Source organism: Corylus avellana, chromosome ca9 (genome assembly GCF_901000735.1).
Source record: "Corylus avellana chromosome ca9, CavTom2PMs-1.0".
NCBI lineage: Eukaryota > Viridiplantae > Streptophyta > Magnoliopsida > Fagales > Betulaceae > Corylus > Corylus avellana.
Window position 1 is genome coordinate 10291637 of NC_081549.1, and position 20999 is coordinate 10312635.

The 20999-nt window shown below is 37.4% G+C and overlaps 1 protein-coding gene across 1 annotated transcript; it reads left to right on the forward strand.

The window, feature by feature from the left end:
• Positions 1–1381: 1381 nt before the first annotated feature.
• Positions 1382–20513, forward strand: LOC132191686 (aladin). Its single transcript, XM_059606777.1, has 14 exons — positions 1382–1673; positions 1796–1851; positions 1953–2129; positions 2533–2647; positions 2793–2892; positions 3023–3202; positions 3543–3601; positions 4237–4324; positions 4434–4509; positions 8667–8766; positions 14154–14205; positions 19498–19635; positions 19834–19921; positions 20149–20513. Exons 1-14 carry the CDS (start codon positions 1616–1618, stop codon positions 20209–20211), a joined length of 1350 nt encoding a protein of 449 aa, XP_059462760.1. The 5' UTR covers positions 1382–1615; the 3' UTR covers positions 20212–20513.
• Positions 20514–20999: the final 486 nt, after the last annotated feature.

Consider the following 20999-nt stretch of genomic DNA (forward strand, 5'->3'; position numbering starts at 1 on the left):
AGACTATTACTCTCAACCCTAATTTTCACATAATGACCTAATGAAGTTTAATAGGCCAATTTCACTCATATATAGGGTGAGAGTAAAGGGCTTTCTCATGTGTCTACAAAATTTGGCCCATCCCATTATGGGTCTACAACTAAACAAATGACTATGTTAGTCCACACAAAAGGAATAAATACAACATAAACATCTCGAAAATATGTGGGTATTTGTGAATAAATGCGCTAATACTAACATTTAGATTATCAATGTTCCTCCATTGGACATCAATTGTATGGAAACAAAAGGACCACATTTTATGTTTGACATTAGCTTGTGGAGATCGAGGATGGTTTTGAGCTTTTTGAGATGGGTAATGAGGTTGTCTTGCTAAGGGTCTTTGACTCTGTATCCGAGCAAGTTTGGGCTGAGATGACTGGTTTCTTGAAACTCTTCAGTGTGAAAGAATTGAATGGCCAAATGGAACTTTTGTGGAGTTGTGGAAGGCAGAGAAAAATGCACAAATAGCAAGATAGTATATATGGACTTATTTAAGATCCTTGAACTACTACTCTATTGTTAATGTCCTCCCAAATTTTAGCATTAATAATTGTTGTGTTTTGGAGAGAGTCGGAAACACATTGACTTAATTTAAAGTTTGAAACAACATCGATAGTAAAAAATATTAAACTTTTCTAAAATAAAAAATATTAAATCATTTGTTTTGTTTTGTTTTGTTTTTTAATTTCATAAAACCATTTTCGAGTTTGAGTTTCTCCTTTTCAAACTGTCGATACTTCCTAGACCCTTATTGGAGATCGCTGGAGGTTGCTAGAACCGAAACCAGATTCAGAACCGGATCTAGATCCAGAAACACCCTAGAAACCGAACTCATACGATGAGGCCTGGCCTTCTTCAACTTTACCTTAGGCCCAACCCTCAACGTTAAGCCACACCAAGATTTGGGCTTAAAGCCTAGCCCAATAGAAAGGACCCGCTCCACATCATGCTCATTAGCCCGAAAATTCTCCAGAAACTTCTTCAACGAACGCAGAACCCTCATCATCTTTGTCATTGAAGCGCTGCCACCCTGAGATCAAACATGTTGTTACCGTGCACAATAATTGATGAACAATATAGAATTGAAAATAGAGATTAAGAGAGAGAGAGTCGAGACATGATTTAATGTGGTTCGACAAATTGCTTACGTCCACAGAGAGGCGGCTGTATTTTTTTTTTAATGATTCAGGGTCACATTATAGCATATATATATATATATAGGAAAAACTCTAAACTTTAGTTGTATGGACGTATTAAGAAAATTTCCAAAATACCTCCTAATCGTTCCCCTTGCAAACTTAATTAGACCCATGGGCAGTAGACATGAGCAGAGTGAATGTTCTTCTACTAGTACTAATATTAGCCAGTAGTTCCAATAAAACACTAGAGATCAAACTACAATCCCAAACTAGGTTTATACAAAAGCAGCTTTAAAAAACGAGTCTCGCGGGAAGGGAGTTTTTGGTCGCAAGAATCGAATTCCGGAAATTAGGCTGAAACCAGTCCCACTTCATTTGCCTTCAACACTCACCACTCCGCGGCCTGCACTGGGAAGCAAATATTCTCCTTAAACATGCCTTCGTTTCCTCAGCCTGGTTCCGTCACCATCTGTGAAATCAATCGAGACCTCAGTATTAACTTCTCTCTCTCTCTCTCTATATATATATATATGAATTCAGTTGCATAGAATTTTAGGGTTTGTGATTCTGAAAAGAAGAGTGTTAGAAGTAATACTGACACATAGATTCTGCAGTTACCGCGGAGAATCTATCGGACGATGGAGCCAAGGACACTTACGGCAAACTTCTTGTGAGTCTTCGTAATGTACTAATGCTCATACGTGTATGCATTTATATGTTTGTTTGTTTATTTATTTAAATAAATCAATTTCTGTATGTAATTGGATATAGGGAATGGTATTCAGCCCGGTTCCGTTTCAGTCCGGTCAAACGGCGCCGGCGAGTTTTGAGCAGGACACAGAACAACAAGGACGGATGACCTATGATAGGGCTCAGAGAAAGGGTTTAGTGGAAACATTGCAGGGAATTTTCAATCGCTCCATCAAACGCCTCTTTTATCCTAATGATGTATGGCATTTTTCCCATTACACTTATAATTTTATGGAACTGAATGCTTCAGTTTACCGGTTCAATGACTACTTGGTTGAACAATATGATTTTAGTATAAACATATCATCTCTTGAAACCAAGGGAATTTGGATGTTCTAAATTCATCATGAGGATTGGTAAATGATGCCAATTTGGTGGTGGATCTGCATTTCCTTATGTGGGCATGTGGTGCATAAAGTGTTATGTAAATGAATTATCAGTATGTCACAACACTTGCTGAATGTCTCAGATAACTCTAGAACTTTATTTTTTACTGTTCTGGTAATTTAACTGAATGGTAGCATTCTGCTGAATTACATTTGAGAAGCACATATTCAAGAAAGTGGCTTGGATTTGTGTTCTCACATTATAAGCTTTACAGGTAAACTTGTTACCGGAGGTTGATCTTCATGGAGTAAGCTGGCACCAGCATAAACATGTTATTGCATTTGTATCTGGGCCGAATCAAGTTATAGTTCGCGACTATGAGGATTCAGGTCTGTTGTAACCTATTCAGGCTGTCAATAAGTTATCATTCCCACAGCATGAGTTGCTTCTATGCTAATTTTGTTGGTATCTTTGTTTTTTTAGAGATTTCTCCTTTTACCTTATTTCGAATGCAATTTATTATAATCTTAACAGAAGGGAAGGATCCCTGCATACTAACCAATGAGTTGCAAAGAGATGTTAAAGTACTTGAGTGGAGGCCAAATGGTGGGAAGATGCTGGCTGTCGCATGCAAGCAAGTACCATATTTGTCACATTCCGCTTATTGAAATTTATATGTTCATATTAGGTTCTTATGGAAGATATGCTATAAATTCTTAATCTCCATGTAGTTTCTCAATAAATGGATGGAATGTAACTTTCAGGGGTGGAGTTTGCATTTGGGCTGCTTCTTACCCCGGCAATGCAGCATCTGTGAGATCTGGTGCTGCTTCCTTCTTGGGAACCATCTCTAGAGGCTCTGGAGGGCAATATATTCTGGTGGATTTTCTTCGAAATCCTAGCGATGAACAGATTAGTGCACTCTCATGGAGTCCAGATGGAAGATATCCAAACCAATATCAGTACTTAATTAATATTAGTTCCGCTTATTACATGAATTTTAGATATCATACTCATTATCATCATTATTATTGCTTGTGCGCGAACTGTGATTATCTTCTCTCTTATGCATATGGCAACTTTTTATCAAACTTTTTTCCAAAAGTTGCTTTAGGCTTGTAGTGGTCTTGAGATATTTCATATTTGAGCAAAGACTTATTTCTGACGTAGCCTTAATTTGTTTTTTGACACTGTTTTTATGCAGCACTAGTAGGCTTCCACATATTATTTTCCCTAAGGTTTTGTTAAGCAGTGTAATGTAGAAATTCCTTGACCTATTTTCACGTATTTGGCATCTGCCTCCTATGAGAGCTCAGCATTTACCATATGGGACGTTGCTCAAGGTATAATAACAATGTTGTCTCTTGCATTTCTATGTCTTTGTCATTAGTTTCCTTTGGCACTCCCCTTTGCTCGCCAAATGCTGAATGACTTTGAAAGTAATTAGATGTCAGTATTGTTGCTATTTGTTTGCTATTATGTTTGCCAGTTTGATGTATCCTGTCAGAAGTTTTTGGCATCTTAGCATGTATTAAAACTCAGCAGCAATTTCACCGTTTACAATAAACTATCATTGAAACCCTTGAATATAAAAGATGCGTGAACAAGTGAGATGATAAAATAAGTTTTTATGCATATAAAGGACAAAGCTCCAATCAGCAATTTTAGTCATTGGAAGGAAACCCCTCAGACTCTTTTAGTACATGGTTTTATCATCAACATGTGATGAATGAACCACTTAACGAAATATGTGAAGAAAGAAATCCTAGTTCTGACTGCTTTCTTGACAAGAATAAGATTGGGTAGTTGATGGCTGTATCTGTAATCATTGATTTAAAAAGTTGCAGCTTCCCTCATGTCCCACCTTAACTGTTGAGCTTCTACTTTTGCTTTTGTGTAATTATTTTATCTCTTTAAACTACAAAAGTTAATATCTTATTTCGCAATATATTTTTTTATTTCCTAATGTGATTTCCAGGTGTGGGGACACCCATTCGACGGGGATTAGGGGGTATTTCAATGATGAAATGGTCGCCAACTGGAGATTACTTTTTTGCTGCAAAATTGTATGTTCATTAACCTAAATAACTGCACTTTGATCTAACTTGTTTTCATCTTGATTGAACATAAAATCAGTTTAGGGTATTTTAAGCTGATTAGCTTGTTCCTTTGTAGTGATGGAACATTTTGTCTTTGGGAGACGAACACATGGACATCTGAAACATGGTCTTCAACTAGCGGATTTGTCACGGTAAATGAAAATGATATCAACTTTATTCACGAATGATACTATTATTGTAATCCTAGAGGTTTTCAACATTTGAAGCGGCCACGCCCGTGAGTGAATGTTTGAGCTTTACCCGACCAGTGTGGAGGGGTGCTTTGCATGGTGTTTTGGGGATCTAGTTGGGGTGAAGACTTGGATAACCTGGTTATCAATATATATATATGTATATTACTCCATAATGTCTTTTGGTTTTTCTTAGGTAATTGAATTTTTGTTTGCGAGTTTCAATAGTTATTGGGTTTGGACTTGGTGATCAAAACTCATTAAGCTCCAGATCATATTAGGGGTTAGGTATTAGTTGTCTATTTGTATAGAGTTGGTGTTTTGTACTCAATATGCAATTCATTTGTTAAACTTTTCAGAAGTTATGAAGCTTTATTTGAGGTTTGTGTGATATAATCCTTCTTCAAGCGATGATGCCAATGAAACACTAGGTGTGATGCTTGAGAAATCTAGCTGGGATGCCTAGAAGCTTGTCTTTTGTCTTTAATTTGCAAAACTCATCCAGCCTTTATACTGTTCAATCTGACCTAGATTTTACACCCTTAAACCCTAATAATCCTCACCACAGAAAACCTAAGTCAGCCCACCATAATCTAGGAACAAAAACCATTTAAAAATGGTACTCGGAGGTACTGTTCTCAGTGCTGTATGAAAAATTGTTGTGCTGTCATCCTATGCAGATAGGGTTGCACTGCCATATATCAGTCATATGGGAGGTCTTTTTATTTATTTATTTATTTTATTATTATTATTATTTTAATGAATAATAATTTATTGAAGAACAAAAGCTCATTTGTGTGTGGAATTTGCCTTGGTATTGGAGAAGATTATTTCTATGTCACAAAATGCATTCATCTGAGGCAGGCAAATTCTAGATGCTATTCTTGTTGCCAATGAATGCCTTGATAGCAAATTGAGATCTAGAGAACCGGGGGTTATTTGTAAAATGGACTTAGAAAAAGCTTATGATTATGTTAATTGGGATTTCATGTTGTACATGCTAAGAAGATGTGGGTTTGGGGGGAAATGGTGCTCTTGGATAACTCATTGTATCTTCTCGGTGCGGTTCTCAGTTTTGGTGATGGCTCTCACGCAGGCTTCTTTAGCAGCTCTTGTGGCTTGAGGCAAGGGATTCTTTGTCTCCTTTGTTGTTTGTCATAGTGATGGAGGCACTGGGTGTGATGATTTTAGCGGCAGTGAGTGGAGGTTTGTTGTTTGGCTTCTCTTTGGGGACATTGTAGGGCTGACCCAAATCATCTGTGCAATTTACGGAGTTTATTCTTATTATTTGAAGTTGTGTTAGGTTTGAAGACGAACTTAGCCAAGTTGGAATTGGTTCGTGTAGGATATGTTGATAATGCGGCTGGGTTGGTTGGGATTCTGGGTTGTGAGGTTGCATCCCTGCCCTTGAAGTATCTTGGTGTTCCACTAGGAGCTTCCCATAAGGCCAAGCATATTTGGAACGATGTTATTGAGAAGATAAAACATTGGTTGGCTAGTTGAAAAATGTTGTATTTGTCTAAGGGTGGTAGGATTACCCTTATCAAGAGCACTCTATCCAACTTACCTAGTTACTTCATTTCCCTCTTTCCTCTCCCTATGAGTGTTGCAAACCATATTGAGAAGCTCCAACGTGATTTCTTATGGGTGGTTTAGGTTTAAGAGTTCAAATATCACCAGGTGAGTTGGCCTAAGGTTTGTACGCCAATATTTGAGGAAGGGTTGGAGATTAGGAAATTGTTGAGGTTCAATCATGCTCTCTTAGGTAAATGGCTTTGGCGTTATAGGCTTGAGAGAGAGGCTTAGTGGAGAGTGGTAGTGGACTCTAAATATGTAAGCTTATGGAGAGGGTGATGTTCTAGTGAGCCCATTGAAGCGTATGGGGTGGGTTTATGGAAGAATATTAGGAGAGGTTGGGGGACGTCTTGTGGTCATACTAAATTTGAGGTGGGAGATGGTTTCAAGGTTAGATTCTAGCATGAACTTTGGTGTGGGGATACAACCCTTAAGGAAGCCTTTCCTATTTTATTTAGTATTGCTGGCATAAAGGATGCTTTTATTGCGACTTTTGTGGAAGTTTTTGGAGGTTCCATTCAGTGGAACGTGAGCTTTACTAGAGTGGCTTATGATTGGGAGGTGGAAACCTTTGCCTCGTTTTTCAGGGTGTTGAATTTAGCGAGAGTGAGACGGGAAGGAGAGGACAATCTGTGGTGGGTCCCTTCCAAAAAGGGTTTGTTTGGTGTTAAATCTTTCTATAGTGTCATGTGTTGTCATGATTGCGTCTTTTTCCTTTGAAAAATGTTTGGCGGACTAAGATTCCGTTGATGGTGGCCTTTTTCGTGTGGTCGGTGGCCCTAGGAAAGTTCCTTACCATGGACAATCTTCAGAAGCTGTACATCATTGTGATTGATAGGTATTGTATGTGCAAAAGGGATGGGGAGTCCGTGGATGGTCTTCTTCTTCATTGTGAGGTTGTTTGTGCCATTTGGGTTGTCTTGGGTTATGCCTAGACGAGTTCTTGATTTGTACGCTTGTTGGTGGAGTGTAGGCAGCACTCAGAGTGTTGCGGTGTGGAAGATGGTACCTTCATACCTTTTGAGGACCGCGAGAAGACTTTGGAGGAGATTAAGTCTTTACTTTTCACTTTTGCTTGTGTGTCCGTGGGTCCTGGTTCTGGTCACCTTCAATTGGCACTGTCATCGGTTATCCTTCTAAACGATATGGTGGAATTAACGGATGTGCTGTGGTTAGGGGTGAAATGCCTCTCGAAACCAAAGAACTATCACATGAGCTTTTGCCCTCCCTGCTCTTAAGGTTGACTTTTAGAAAGCCTATGACAAAGTTAGATGGGATTCGGAACATCAACCAATAATCGTTTTGAAGTGCTGGTGGAATTGATCCAAAACCATTCTGAGCTGGCTCTTAAAAAAAATCCTTCCAACAAAAATGCTGCTTGGGATTTATCACTGCACAAGGTACAACACGCTTGCTTGTAATTGACCAAGACCCTTGTCCTGCCTCTAGGCCTTGAGATGGGCTTCTGCAATGGCTTTCGTGCTAGCGCAACTCAATTCGTTGCATGTTGCCATCGGTAGACTGTTGAAATCACAAAAGCCGACTTCCAGTTGAAAAACAAAATCTAGTCATTGGAGTTAGGTAAAATTTCATGTGATTCAGTAAACAGAATATAAATTCTTGAATGTGCTCTTTCTCTGCCATTGGATCAGCAAGGGTGTGATAAGATCCATCGGCATGTAAGAGTCTGTATGGTGGGTAATTGCATGCTGCACCGCCATCCACTCTATAGATTGAGTGTTTAGTCTGGATTGGGATTGCTATTGATATACCAGTCTTAAGTACGAAGGGGTTGATTGAAATGTGAGATCAGCCCAAGACTAAGGCTGAGCAATGACTTTCACTTCTAGTGGGAAGGCCGACGACTACACGGACTCTATACCAAGTCATTAGCGATAGTGAATCCAAGTGCAGTACCAAATAAGAGAAAGATCTTCCAAAGAACAAGGCTTTTTTCTAGTAAGCCAATTCATTTGGGTCCCTGCGGATCAACTTTTTTTCCTATTAAACTCTTATATAATCCTGGACTCTCCTTATTTCCGTTGGTATAGTAGTCAGAGCCTTTTTTGCCCCTTATGTCCGACATGCTATGGTGCCCCGTGGTAAACCATTGCACACAGACGGTCTAATAATCAGAATCTGGATCTTCCTCAACACTTCCTAGCAAAGGAAATTCTTGTTCCCAATTCTCCATCAAAGTGGTTATTTAATTATAATTTAACAAAAGCAAGGAGCGAAATCTAGTTTATGAGGTGTAGCCGAGTTTGAGGTGAAGGAGTGATAACTTCCCCTGAATACCATTTTGTGCAGCAGTTTGGGCGGCAAACAGACGGATAGCACTCGGTCCACTTGATTCAGGGCAGGTCGTTGGTGTGTTTTTTTTTTTTCTTTGAAGTTCTCCTTATAGGAGAAGACAAGTTGGGAGTTGCAGTTGTTGATGCATTATTTGTCAATTAATTCTGCTCCTTATTCTTAATTTTCCTTACCATTGTTCATCATCTAGTAGTGGAAGTTTAACTCCTTTTTTGTTCTTTTAAAATCAGGGGGCAACTTGGGATCCTGATGGGCGTATGATACTAATTGCTTTCTCAGAGTCATCAACATTGGGATCTATACACTTTGCATCAAAGCCTCCATCATTAGGTACATTATTTTTGAGATTCTTATGTTGAGTCATTAACTATGATATGTCCAAACTTTGTAGAGGCAAAGGTATGAGATAAGGCATTGCATGGTAGTGTGATTGGTGTAAGCCTCAAGATCTTGTGTTATATATTACTCTCTCTATCCTATGTTGCTGGTCCTCCTGTATATCCTTTTTGAAATTTCCCAAAATAGCCATCCACTTTCCTAGAATAACACACATTCTACGGGTTCTCTAACTACCCTTATTTTGTATTAAAATATAATAAAACTAAGTAAAGGAGGGGAGTGTATTGAAAAATAATGCCTTTGTATGTGAATGTGAAAGCAATTATTAATGTTCCCTTAAAAAAGTTGAAATCCCCTTGTAAGACCAACGAAGTGAGGGGGATGAGGGAGTAGCATTAACTTGATTGCTAGAAGTAAATTGGTAAAAACATATGAAACGTGTCTGTTTGGGCTTTATGTGTGTGTGTGTGTGTGTGTGTGTTCTGTTTGGGCTTTATGTGTGTGTGTGTGTGTTTTGTTCCGATGAGAGAAGAACCTATGACTAGCTTTTCAGGTGTGTGTGTGTGTGTGTGTTTTGTTCCGATGAGAGAAGAACCTATGACTAGCTTTTCAGGTGTGTGTGTGTTTTGTTCCGATGAGAGAAGAACCTATGACTAGCTTTTCAGGAAATTTCCAAAGGAAAAATTTCAATGAAATTTATTTTTTTTGATAAGCAATACACTAATCTCATTAAAATTGTAAGGCGCCTCTAAGTACACCTTTGATTTCAATTTCTTTTTTTAGTATGTTCAATATATATCCAAATATAGATCTTCAAAGTCATACATTTGAACTTTTTGGATTCTAAATACTTTAATTTGAAATCTAAATGCTTAAGTGGTATGTAAGTTCTAAACTTATCCCTAGAGAGGTTTATATGGTATTAAATTACTTTTTTCAATGCTCCCCCTTATTTTGAAATTTTCATTTTCACCAAAGTTTAATTATCTTTATACACTTAGTTAATTTTATGGAGGGGTTTGAAATCTATCATTTGGATACTTCAATGGTTTATGAATTCGGGTTGCTCTATGAATTCAGATTTGAAATTCCTTTATCTCTCTTTCTCTCTCCTTTAACTTGCTTGGATCCCTCTTTCTTTCTCAAAACACTAAATGGAAATAAATTTATTGTTCTTACAGAACTGTTTAAATGATGAGGAAATTTTTTTCTCATTTATAATGTTCTTTATCCCTACAAATCAAAGGGTAACAAATTTTTGCTTTCATAAATGAAGCATTTCCTGCATTAGATTTTGGCACGATATTTGGTGCGGGGATTAGTCCTTAAAGGAAGCATTTCCTGCATTATTTCAAATTGCGAGTAATAAGGAGGCATGGGTTAGGGATCATATGCAGCTGGTCAATGGTGTTATACAGTGGAATGTTCCTTTTTCACGGGTGGTACAGGATTCGGAGGTAGAGGTGGTGATGGCTTTTTTTGGGAAGTTATATGCCTTCCGTAATCACATGGGGGTGTCGGATTGTATGCGGTGGACTTCTTCTAAACGACATATCTTTGAGGTCAGGTCTTTTTTTTTCGTAAGCTTTCTTCCTTGGGGACATCCTCTTTACCATGGAGGAGTATATGGAAAGTAAAAGTTCCATTGAGAGTTAGTTTCTTTGTGTGGACGGCAACTCTTGGAAAGATTTTGACCTTGGATAATTTGCGTAAACGAGGTATCATTGTGGTGGGATGGTGTTGTATGTGCAAGCACAGTGGTGAGTCTGTAAACCATCTTCTCCTTCACTGTGAAGTGGCCCGAGCTTTATGGAGTATGGTTTTCTCCCTTTTTGCTGTTAACAGGGTCATGCCTAGAGGAGTGGTAAACTTATTAGCTTGTTGGCGCGGTCAGCAAGACAATATTTCAGCTAAGGAGGTATGGTGAATTGCACCACTGTGCGTCATGTGGATTATTGGGCGAGAGCGGAATGGAAGATGTTTTGAAGATCAAGAAAGGTCAATGGAAGAGCTCAAAAAGTTGTTTATTCAAACTCTGTTCCATTGGGCCAACGCTTTTAGTGTGCCTCAATTTTCTACTGTTTATCAATTTTTATCTTTATGTTCTTCTTTCTGCCTTTAGTGGGGCCTTTCTTTGTATACTTCCTGTGTACTAGGGTTGCGCCCTTCTGCTCTTTTCAATGAATCACTTATTTATAAAAAAAAAAAAAAAAAAAAATATTAGTAGTACTAGGATGGGTGACCTCTTGGGAAGTCCTCGTGTTGCACCCCTCATTTTCCATTACTTATCAAAAAAAAAAATGAAAATAAAAATGAAAAACTAAATGGCAGCCATTTTTCCCGTTCTACCTTTCATGGGCTGGTGATTGCTGGGGAAGAAAGTCTATAATAGAGCTCAGGTCTGGTGCTTGAAATTTTAGCAATTGAGCATGGACATATGCATATGCAGAAATATGGGGCTGATTTAAAATAACATCATTAGTAATGTAATAAATGAATTTTGTTGAGATCAAAATTGAATTGAAGTATGTGTGTGTGAGAGAGAGAGATGGCCATTTGGCCAGTGAATTCGAGAAAGCTTATTGGTCAGGGAGAGGACAGAGGACTTGTATGGATGAAAAATTGGCTTTATGAGGGTTCTCTTGCATAAAGTCGTTGATTGGCCGCAAATTCAAATACATGCGTTTACTAAAGGGTCCGAATTGGAATTTTGGATTGGACCTCTAAATCCAAATCCACCCCTCCTAAAATCCATATTCAATTACAAGCCATAGATGTGTGTCCATTGTTTTTCCAAAGTTATCGGAGTGTTTAAAAACATTCAACTTTGGTGAAACACTAATGTCAATGTGATTCATGTGTTGGTTATGTGCATGCATTGGAATAGATGAGGGCAATATTTAGGTTGGTATAGAAGTGTCATAATATGGATATCAAAAAATGAGCATCCAAACCTTCCCCCTCTAATGAAGTGGAGGTCACTAGTTCAAATTTCTCTTCCCCCTCTTGTGCGGACATGTTAAAAAAAAAAAAAAAAAAAAAAAAAGTGTCATAATATGGATATCAAAATATGAGCATCAAAACCTTGTTATTTACGTCTTCATGAGACCCTAGTAGGGTTGTAATAGCTAGCAGTTATTGACCGCCCGCTAACCGCTAACTTTTAATCGCATAACCGCTTTTAAAGGCGGTTAGAAAAAACCGGTTAGCGGTTTTAGGATTTGGAAAAATCGCTAATATATATATTAGTTAATAACCACTAACCGGCAATTACTAAATAACTGCTAACCGCTTAGGCAGTTAGTGGAGGTGGTTATTCGATTTTACTAATCGCCTAGGTGGTTGCGGTTAGCGGTTTTAGCCAATAACTGCTAACCTTAACCGCTTTTTTCACCCTTAGACCCTACCCATGAAACTCTGACTTGCAATAGAGTTTATGATGTTCTAAGAACCCATGACTACCATTGGCCTGAGCCCAAAGAATTGAAAGAAGGAAAATAATGGACTAAAGCGAGGAGTTCTATAATGGCCTAGGGAAAAGCGCTAGCCATATTTGCACTATCACCCCAAAATGATTAGTCAATTTAGAGCTTCTCTAGAATCCATTATAAGGCACAATTTCATCTAGTAACTAAGCAATGTGGGACTTAACACCCATGATTATTTGTATAAATCACCCACTCTATGTAGGCTACTTCTCATCTTCCCGATATGCGACCGGGGTGTTATAAACTCCCCCTCTTTAATTCCTGACGTCCTCGCCAGGGCCACGTCATGCAGTACTTTAATACCACAGCCTGGCATTACTAGGTAGGTCTAATACCATTTGTAACGATCCACCTAGTAATGTCAAATTGACTAGTCCTTTGGGGATGATAGCCTAGATGTGGCTAGCGCTTTTCTCTAGGTCGTTACAAGTTCATTGACCATATTTGGGGATCTAGACCATAACATGAGTTGGAATGCTCTTCCGTAAGAGAGAGCCGAGGGATAGAGCGGAAATCCCGGAGAACCACTAGGGATAAAAGAATAGAACCCCTAGTGCTGAATGCTTCAACCCTATCTATATCGTTCGGGCATCTCTCTAACCGAAGTACTGAAAAAGCTTTCATTTGCTCTTAACGCTAGTGCGAAGAGAGCCAAGACTGAAATAGAATATAAAGGTGGTGGATCCAGCAGTCTATGAACGAATAGAAGCTACAGCAGTTGAGGCATTAGTTGATCGAACTACCTACAGGGTTTCATGGGTCGAGCCACATAGCTGTATTAGAACCATTCATAGAAGCACAATTAATGAAAATTTGAAAATTTATATTTTAGCACAAGCTTACGCAAAATTTTTGGCAATTATATGATCATAGGTACTGAAACCATATTTCTCAATTCGTATAGTTTTCTCTTGAATGATAGGGTTACATGTTAGATTATGGCATGATGGCATCATCTATGAACCAATTAGAAACCGCCTTTCATAGAAGGAGAAACAAAAACAAAGAAAAAGAAAAAAGAAAAGTCCCGCATTATCTTTCTTAATCGTAACTAGATGCTGGATTTCCACCCAAAAATTGGAGAATGGAGAACTCCAATCTCATTCCAATTTCCTCTTCATATTAAAAATGTAAAATAGGAAACAACATTTCTCACTTATACCTTTATTAGTAAACAGCTCTTCATGTGTAGAGTCAAAGTTCAGAGTTTGATCATAGTTTTCTCAACCATTCCACTTTACAAAAGTACAGCCTCTTACAGATTTATCAAGCATTTCTTTTGCAACAAACAAATTTTATTAGTGTAGTATGTTCTGTTACTTGCATAAAGTATCTCAACCGACCTACAGCTTTAATATGTTGTGATTACCATGATGGCGTTCAGATTCAAAATTTCAGGGCGAATTCCCCAGGCAATCTCTGATAGGCACGTGGGTGGAAGTCAAGTTGCATTGTAGTATTAGTGGGGTATTAGAGTTAGTATGTTAGTGGGTTACTGCTTGTGGGTAGCATAAAAACTGTGTTATTAGAATAGTAGAAGGCAGTGAGATATTTTTAAGTGATTGATTTGTACTGTGGTTACTCCCACCCTAAGTTAAGTTGAGATTATTAGTTAATTTTTATTGTATTCCATACACTTTGACTGGGACCTATCAATCTCTTCCACTTGTAACAATGTCATAAACGTCTAGAAATATCAATTTAGCATGCTTTTGGGCCGTGGACCTTTTATATATATATATATATATGCACATCTTACAAACATATTTACATACATACATATATATAGATAATGATATATTATTGCTTTAAATAATAGATCAAGGTGTTACCTTTTGGCAGACATGGTTTGTTTCTTGCCCATGACTGTTTGTTTTTTTCTTTTTCCAGATGCACATCTATTACCAGTTGATTTGCCAGAGATAATGTCCTTGACAGGCAGGTAGAGATAAATTGACCTTTTTGTTTAATTGTACTTTTGGTTTGGAAATGCTCAACAATTTTCTTTATTTACTTTTTTTGGTCATAGCCTAAAATTTTTGCCTAAACTAATTCTTGAAAGAGCTAATTATGAAAGACATCTTATTTATTATACTCTGGGGCCAAAGTGGAATTTTTTGATGGGATGATGTGGAGTCTAAGAAGCTGGATACCTTTCTTTGCTAGTCTCGGCATGATGTTACTAGAATGTCCTTGATTAAATTGACTCATGTTTATATATGGTGATACCGATGTATAGTTTCATTTTTGTGCTAAATAAGCTATTATTTAGTGGAAGTAGAATTTTTGTTTTTGAAACTTCTAGAATCTTATGCATACTGTGACCTCATTTTTCCACATAAGGTCATTTTTTTTTTTTTTTTTTAATTCCATGGTATGAGTTAGCATAATTTTCTGGCTTGATAGGCCTTAAGTGAGCAGCCCAGTTTCTACTCGGGGACAGCAGAAAGTGATAACCAATTTCTTTTAGGGAAATATTAGAGAACAAAAACAAGGGCTTGGTGTATTATCTCTCTTCTGAACTTACAAAGGATGAGAAGAGGTCTGGTTTTACACTGAATTTTTTACTGGCGACTCTCAGGCCAAAGAAAGCAGCATCTCTTCCTTTTCATAGTTCTCAAAAAGAATTCCAGAACCACATTTATTACTATTGGTACATGAATGGAACCTCTACTCGTTCATGAACTTGTGTGATACATGGACTTGTACATTAACTTTATTAACTATATCCGGATGTCAAAATTAATTTCCAACAGTTCCCTTAGTTTTGAGAAATCTAGCACACCTAACTTCTCTCAAAAATAAAGATTTTTTTTTACAACCAGCTCTATTAAAGCGATGGTGAATTTCAACATGCTTTGTGCAACTAAGAAACACAGGATTCTGGGTCATGTGCTGTGGCAGACATGTCACAGTATATGGTTGTGGCAGATGCTTGCTCTTGCTGCAAATCTCTAAGTCTTCTAAGCAAAGGCATTTCGCTCTCTGCGCTTGTGGCTGCTCTGCCTCTTCTATTGATAATGCCACTGTTTGCTTCTTCAATGATCAAGATATAACCTTTTATCCCATACGAAATACATAGCCTGACTTGCTCATCCTATCATCAACAGAAGCTGCCCAGTCACTGTTGGTTAAGCCAACCAATTGACTGCCTTATTAAGCGTGGTATAAAATTCTGAAGTTTTTGGTTCGTTGGATGTATCTTGAAATCTGCTAAGCTGCTGCAAAATGAAGCTTTCTGGGTTCATGAAGTATTGAGAGAATGCCACTGTATGGACAATGTCACGCCTTGTGTTTGCAAGATAGATGAGTGATCCAACGAGTCCCCAATAGATAGTCTCAGCAACCTTCTCCTTACCATCATTCTTAGAGAGCTTGTTGTCAACTGTCATAGGTGTAGGTCAAGGCTTGCACTGGCAGATGTAAAACTTCTAAAAGATCAGTAGTGTATTTTTCTTGAAAAATAAAATTTGTCCCAGAGTTCACTTGCATTCCTAAAAATTATCTCCTAAGGCTGAGGTCTGTCATCTCAATTTGGTTCATAATAGCTCTTCTAAAATCTACAATTATTGTTGAAATTGTTGTTCAAACATATCAAATCATCCGCATAAAGACATAGTATTAGAAAGTCATGGTAGTCTTCACATACAGTGAGGACTCACATGGGCTTCTTTTGAATCCATGCATCTAAAAATGTGTCAATGTGTCAATTTTGCTATTCCAAGCACTTGATGCTTCTTTTCGACTTGTAAAACACTTTTTGGAGTGGATACCCCACATCTTCTTGGCCTTTAATCACATGGCTGCTCTTCATAGAATTTGTCAATTTCTCCATTCAACAAAGCTGATTTCGATTTCACGTGTAGTTGATAAACTTCTAAACTTGGTTCAGCTGCTAGTGCCAAGACAGTCCTTATGGTCTCCATGCGAGAAACTGGTGCAAATGTCTCTTTGAAACCAACTCCTGGTTGTTGCGTGCATTCTTTAGCTAGACTTTCTGAAGAGAACCATCTTCATTTTATTTTGTGTTATAAACCATTTCAGGACAATATCTTCTTTCCGTTTGCTTTATCCACAAAGCTGCCTTGTATTATTCTTCTCAATCATTTTCGTTTCTTCCTCCTTAGGATTTACTCAATCTTCCTTTCTATCTGCATCTTCATTATTCTATGCTCACAGTTGTGATAAGAAACGTCATATGATTCATAATCTTCTAGATGAGACTGAAAACATTCAACTTGATGGTGGCAAGGGACTTGGGCTGGTTGCTGGAGTGCCTGTGCTTGATAGTGGCACAGGCATCTCTTATTCATCTTTACTTGTGTCTTTTGCCTCTTCAAATCTTGCTAGAACGTGCACTTCTTTATTCTGCTATCCTTTCTTCTTCAACATGCTTCTTTCCATCTCCAAAATGCTTTGGTTTCTCTTGCCCAGCCATGCCAATCTGTTGGGCACTTTGGGTACTGTTCAGCTGTCTCCTTATGTTTTTTTTTTTTTTTTTCTTGCATCAGTTACAGGATGGCATGGAAAAATGCACCATCACGATCAGTTCTTAGGCTTTCTATCTGATGGCCGCTTCTCTTTACACAAAGGCCATGAACTGAAGAAAAATAAAATAGTTTTGATTTCTGCTCTAGAAAATATAACCACATCATGCTGGAATAAATGTCAACAAAGAGAAGAAACGATCACCTATTTTTAAGAGATAGTGCCGTAGTAGGACACACAAATATCAGCATGGACAAGTTCAAGTGCTTCTTTTAGTCTCCATGCAGTCTTTGAAAAGGGTAATCTATGCATTTTACCATAGATACACCACTCACTCCTATTAGATCAATTGATGGGAGCAGAATCACCATGTATCCTTGTCTCAATAATTTGAGACTTTAATTATTCAAATGGCCATATATCATATGCCACAGTATGGATTTATCCATATTTTCAGATTTTTAGGCAAAATCTCCTTTGTGTAGCACAGGGAAGGGGAACACCCTATTAGGAAACATCTGGACTAGAGTTTCTTCTCTTCTTGTCAACAATTGTGCACCGATCTTCATCAAATATCAACATATAGCCTTTTCATACTAATTAGCCCACACTCTACAGATTTTGAGATATCGATCATAAACCACTCTTTTGAAGTTTAGAAGGAAGTACCTTCCTTAGATTGCACAGCACTGATGCCTTTTCCTTCCACCTTTGCATATTTGCCATCTCCAAGCTTCTCTTTCGATTTAAATGTCTCACCCAAGCTAACAAAGCTTGTTTTGATTCCCATCACATGGCTGCTGTTCAGGACTAAGTATCTTCTTCTTCTTCTTGAGAATGTACATTGCTTTCCTCAGAAAAATTTGCTTCATTCTTCTGATTCTGTTGACAATTTATTTCAAGACGGTCAGAATCGAGTCCATTGTTTAAACCAACAATCCTTGGTGTCATGATTGTTCTTTTCGCAAATATTGTAACGAGGAGCACCTCTATTGTTACTTCTCGAGTTTGATTAGCTGTTCTGATTACTTATTTCTTTTCCACGGTCACGGCTGGTCCTTGATTTGCCTCTTCCCAATCTGAAATTTTGAGGCTGATCTTTGGTTCTCTTTCTCTCCATACTTTTTTTGAAACAGTTTTTGATTGAAAGGCTTGCTCCAATGGTCTCTCTGTGAACCTGCTCGTTCTTTTCTCATGGCTTCAATAGACCCTTTAGTTCCTACATGAACATTTGGACTAATTTTTGGCTTTCCTCTTGTGCCGCAACAACATGCTCAACTATTTGGGGTAAACTTCTGAGGATCTTTTCAAGAATTTTAATTTCTTATATCATATAACGGAAACTTTTAATCAGTTCTCTATTTTAGCCACCCTTTAAAGGAAATCACAACATTCTCAGTATCTTTTCTTGCAAAATTGCCAAAATGTCTGCATAAGGTTTAAACTTGACGAAAGGGACTTTGTCAGAGCCTTGAAACTCCTTTTATAAGATCTCCCAAGCTACCTTTGCCTTCTACCTTCAAAAATTCTAGAAAAGATAGATATGCTTAGCCCCAGCTGAATACACCATAGGGCATTCGCATATCTCTTTGCATTCTCCTTATATACCTTTAGTTATGCCAGAGTCCTAGATAAAAAGTTTCCCGCCTGTGGTGGTTTTTTCATAGCCATCTTCAACCATGTCCCAGAGGTTTTGTGAGATAAAGAGGGCCTTCATTTGGCTGTGCTATAGTCATTGTTCTCTCCTTCAAAAATTAGAACCTGACTTGGAGTATATCAGAACATTGTGTTAGAGCTGATCGCCATGTGGTCTAAAAGAAATGTGAGCTGCAAAGTAATGCTCTGATACCACTGTTAGAGACAAACAGAACGCTGTTGGGAATTTCTTTAAGGGAAATGACTTAGATCACAAAACTTGGGGACTGGTCAATTAACTCTGTTCTGGTCTTACAAAATACGAGGAGAGCTCTTGTTTTACGAGAAATTGTACATTGATGACTCTCATACCCAACAAACTAGAATCCCTTTCTTATAGCTCTCAAAAGTTTTCTAGAACCAAATTTACCACTGGCACATGGCTTTCTACTCGTTCTTGAACGTATACTGATGGGTGGACTAGGACATGAACTTCATTAAATATATCTAGAATTTCAAGATTAATTTCCAACATCACTTTCATGTAATTCTGTTCTCCGTCCCAAGTTTCTTACGTTGCTCTTTTCCCCATTGTATCTTTGGCTATTTTTGTTAGGTTTCTTGATCTCTATCCACCCCCTTCTTCCCCCCACCCCTACCACACGCACACACACACACCCCTCGCTGCCCCAAAAAATAACATGTTGGATTTTTATCTTGTCCTGTTGATGGATCTCTGTTGAACTTCTTACTATCTACCATCTCCTTTTATTTTTGTTTGATTTATAAATTGCAATGCTTTCACATTTTCTTTCATTTTTCTTTTCAGAGGGATTTGAACCTTGTGTCTAATTTCACTATTCTCAGACTAATTATGTACAATTCTTGTTTTGGGTGGTTAATCGAATTAATCACAGCTTCTGGAGCCCATGGTTTTTCTTTGTTACTGTTATATTGATTTGAAAGAAGATTTTTAGGCTATTAGATTTAAGTGATGTTATTTTTTCAAGGTAATAGTCTGAGGGTAGATATATCAGTTCTAATTTACACCACGTGTTGTGCATGTTAACATTCTGGACCAAACAATTTACATATGCTATTTTTCATTCAGTGAGGGAATCGAGAAGCTAGCCTGGGATGCTTCAGGAGAGCGATTGGCTGTATCTTACAAAGGTGGAGATGAACTATACAGGGGTCTGATCGCCATATATGATACTAGAAGGACTCCCCTGGTTTCCGCATCACTAATGTGAGTTCATCATTTTGGTTTAGTGCCAGTAGCTTCTTCTTTCTTCCTTTCTTTTTCCTTTTTTTTTTTTTTTTTAATTTTTGCTGTTTAAATGGTGAACTTGTTCATTCATACCTACAAATTTTATTGGGTCTGATAAGTTTAATTGAATAGAATAGTATTTTAGACGCATACTAATCTATGATTTGGCATGATCAGTGGGTTCGTTAGAGGACCTGGAGACCATCCAAAGCCAATAGCATTTTCATTTCACGACAAGTTTAAGCAAGGCCCACTGCTTTCTGTGGTAAGTCCACCTAATTTTCATGGCATTCTTTTAGTTTTTTATTTTATTTTTTATTTTTATTCAGTAATGGATATCTGGGAAATCAAAGTTTTATCAACTGCCCAACCACAAGCATATATACATAAAAAAGAAGCGGAAAAGAGTGTTGCATTAAGTTTCAAATTTATACAAATGAGTCTGATGCTCTTACTGATGAATCTCAATTTGTATGGATCTTCCTTATGCAGTGTTGGACCAGTGGATTTTGCTGTACCTACCCTCTTATATTTCGTTCTCATGCTCTTCCCTAGTGTTGATCTTGTTTGAATGAAGTGGATTTTGCAATGCAAGAGGTGTTAGTTTTGATGTCTCAATTATTATTTGGTTTAGCTTTTGGGAAATTCTTGTTTTGCTGGGTGTTTGTTAATAGATGAGCATGCATTTCAGTTGGTTGGATTCAACTGAAACAAGGATTTATTTGCTAATAATTATATGAGCAACAGGTTTAGGTTTAGATGAATAGGTTTATGTATGCTTAACTTAATTTAAATCCTTTGTATTTTGTTGGGATGAGTATAAATAGAAAATATTTGGAATAATAGTTATGAGAGTTTACATGTGTGGTAAATTATACTTAAAAAACATTGCCACTCTCGCTTATAGTGTTACCATCATTTTTGCTACAAAACTCTTCTAGTATCACTGCCAAATAATTATTATTGTAGGGGTTCAAAAAAAAAAAAAAAATGATAAACATAACTTGAAATGAAAATTGAGTAATTTATCACACAATATATGTATCATAAAAAAGATATCTATAAAAATTAATAGATATGTGCTAAAATTGATATATAGAAATGTAACATGTCATAACTAATACAAAAAGTGTTTAGAACTCCGCTTTACGGTTTCTTAGAAAAATAAAATCATCAAGTATCGAATTTAAAGTGAAGCTCTCTATAATTTTCCTTTCAATATAGAAAATTAAACTGTTTGAAAAAAATTTGAAGAAACAACAATAATTAAAAAATTACTTATAATGCTAAAAATAGAAGAAGAGAAGAACCTATTCATAGTATTAGGGGAAAAAAATCAATTT

What these genes read in the sequence shown, in the direction of transcription:
- LOC132191686 (XM_059606777.1), top strand. Translation starts at nt 1,616, where the DNA reads ATGCCTTCGTTTCCTCAGCCTGGTTCCGTCACCATCTGTGAAATCAAT. An exon ending in TGAAATCAATCGAGACCTCA is followed by an intron (nt 1,674 to 1,795) that starts GTATTAACTTCT and finishes TAGATTCTGCAG; the next exon opens with TTACCGCGGAGAATCTATCG. An exon ending in ATGCTGGCTGTCGCATGCAA is followed by an intron (nt 2,893 to 3,022) that starts GCAAGTACCATA and finishes TGTAACTTTCAG; the next exon opens with GGGTGGAGTTTGCATTTGGG.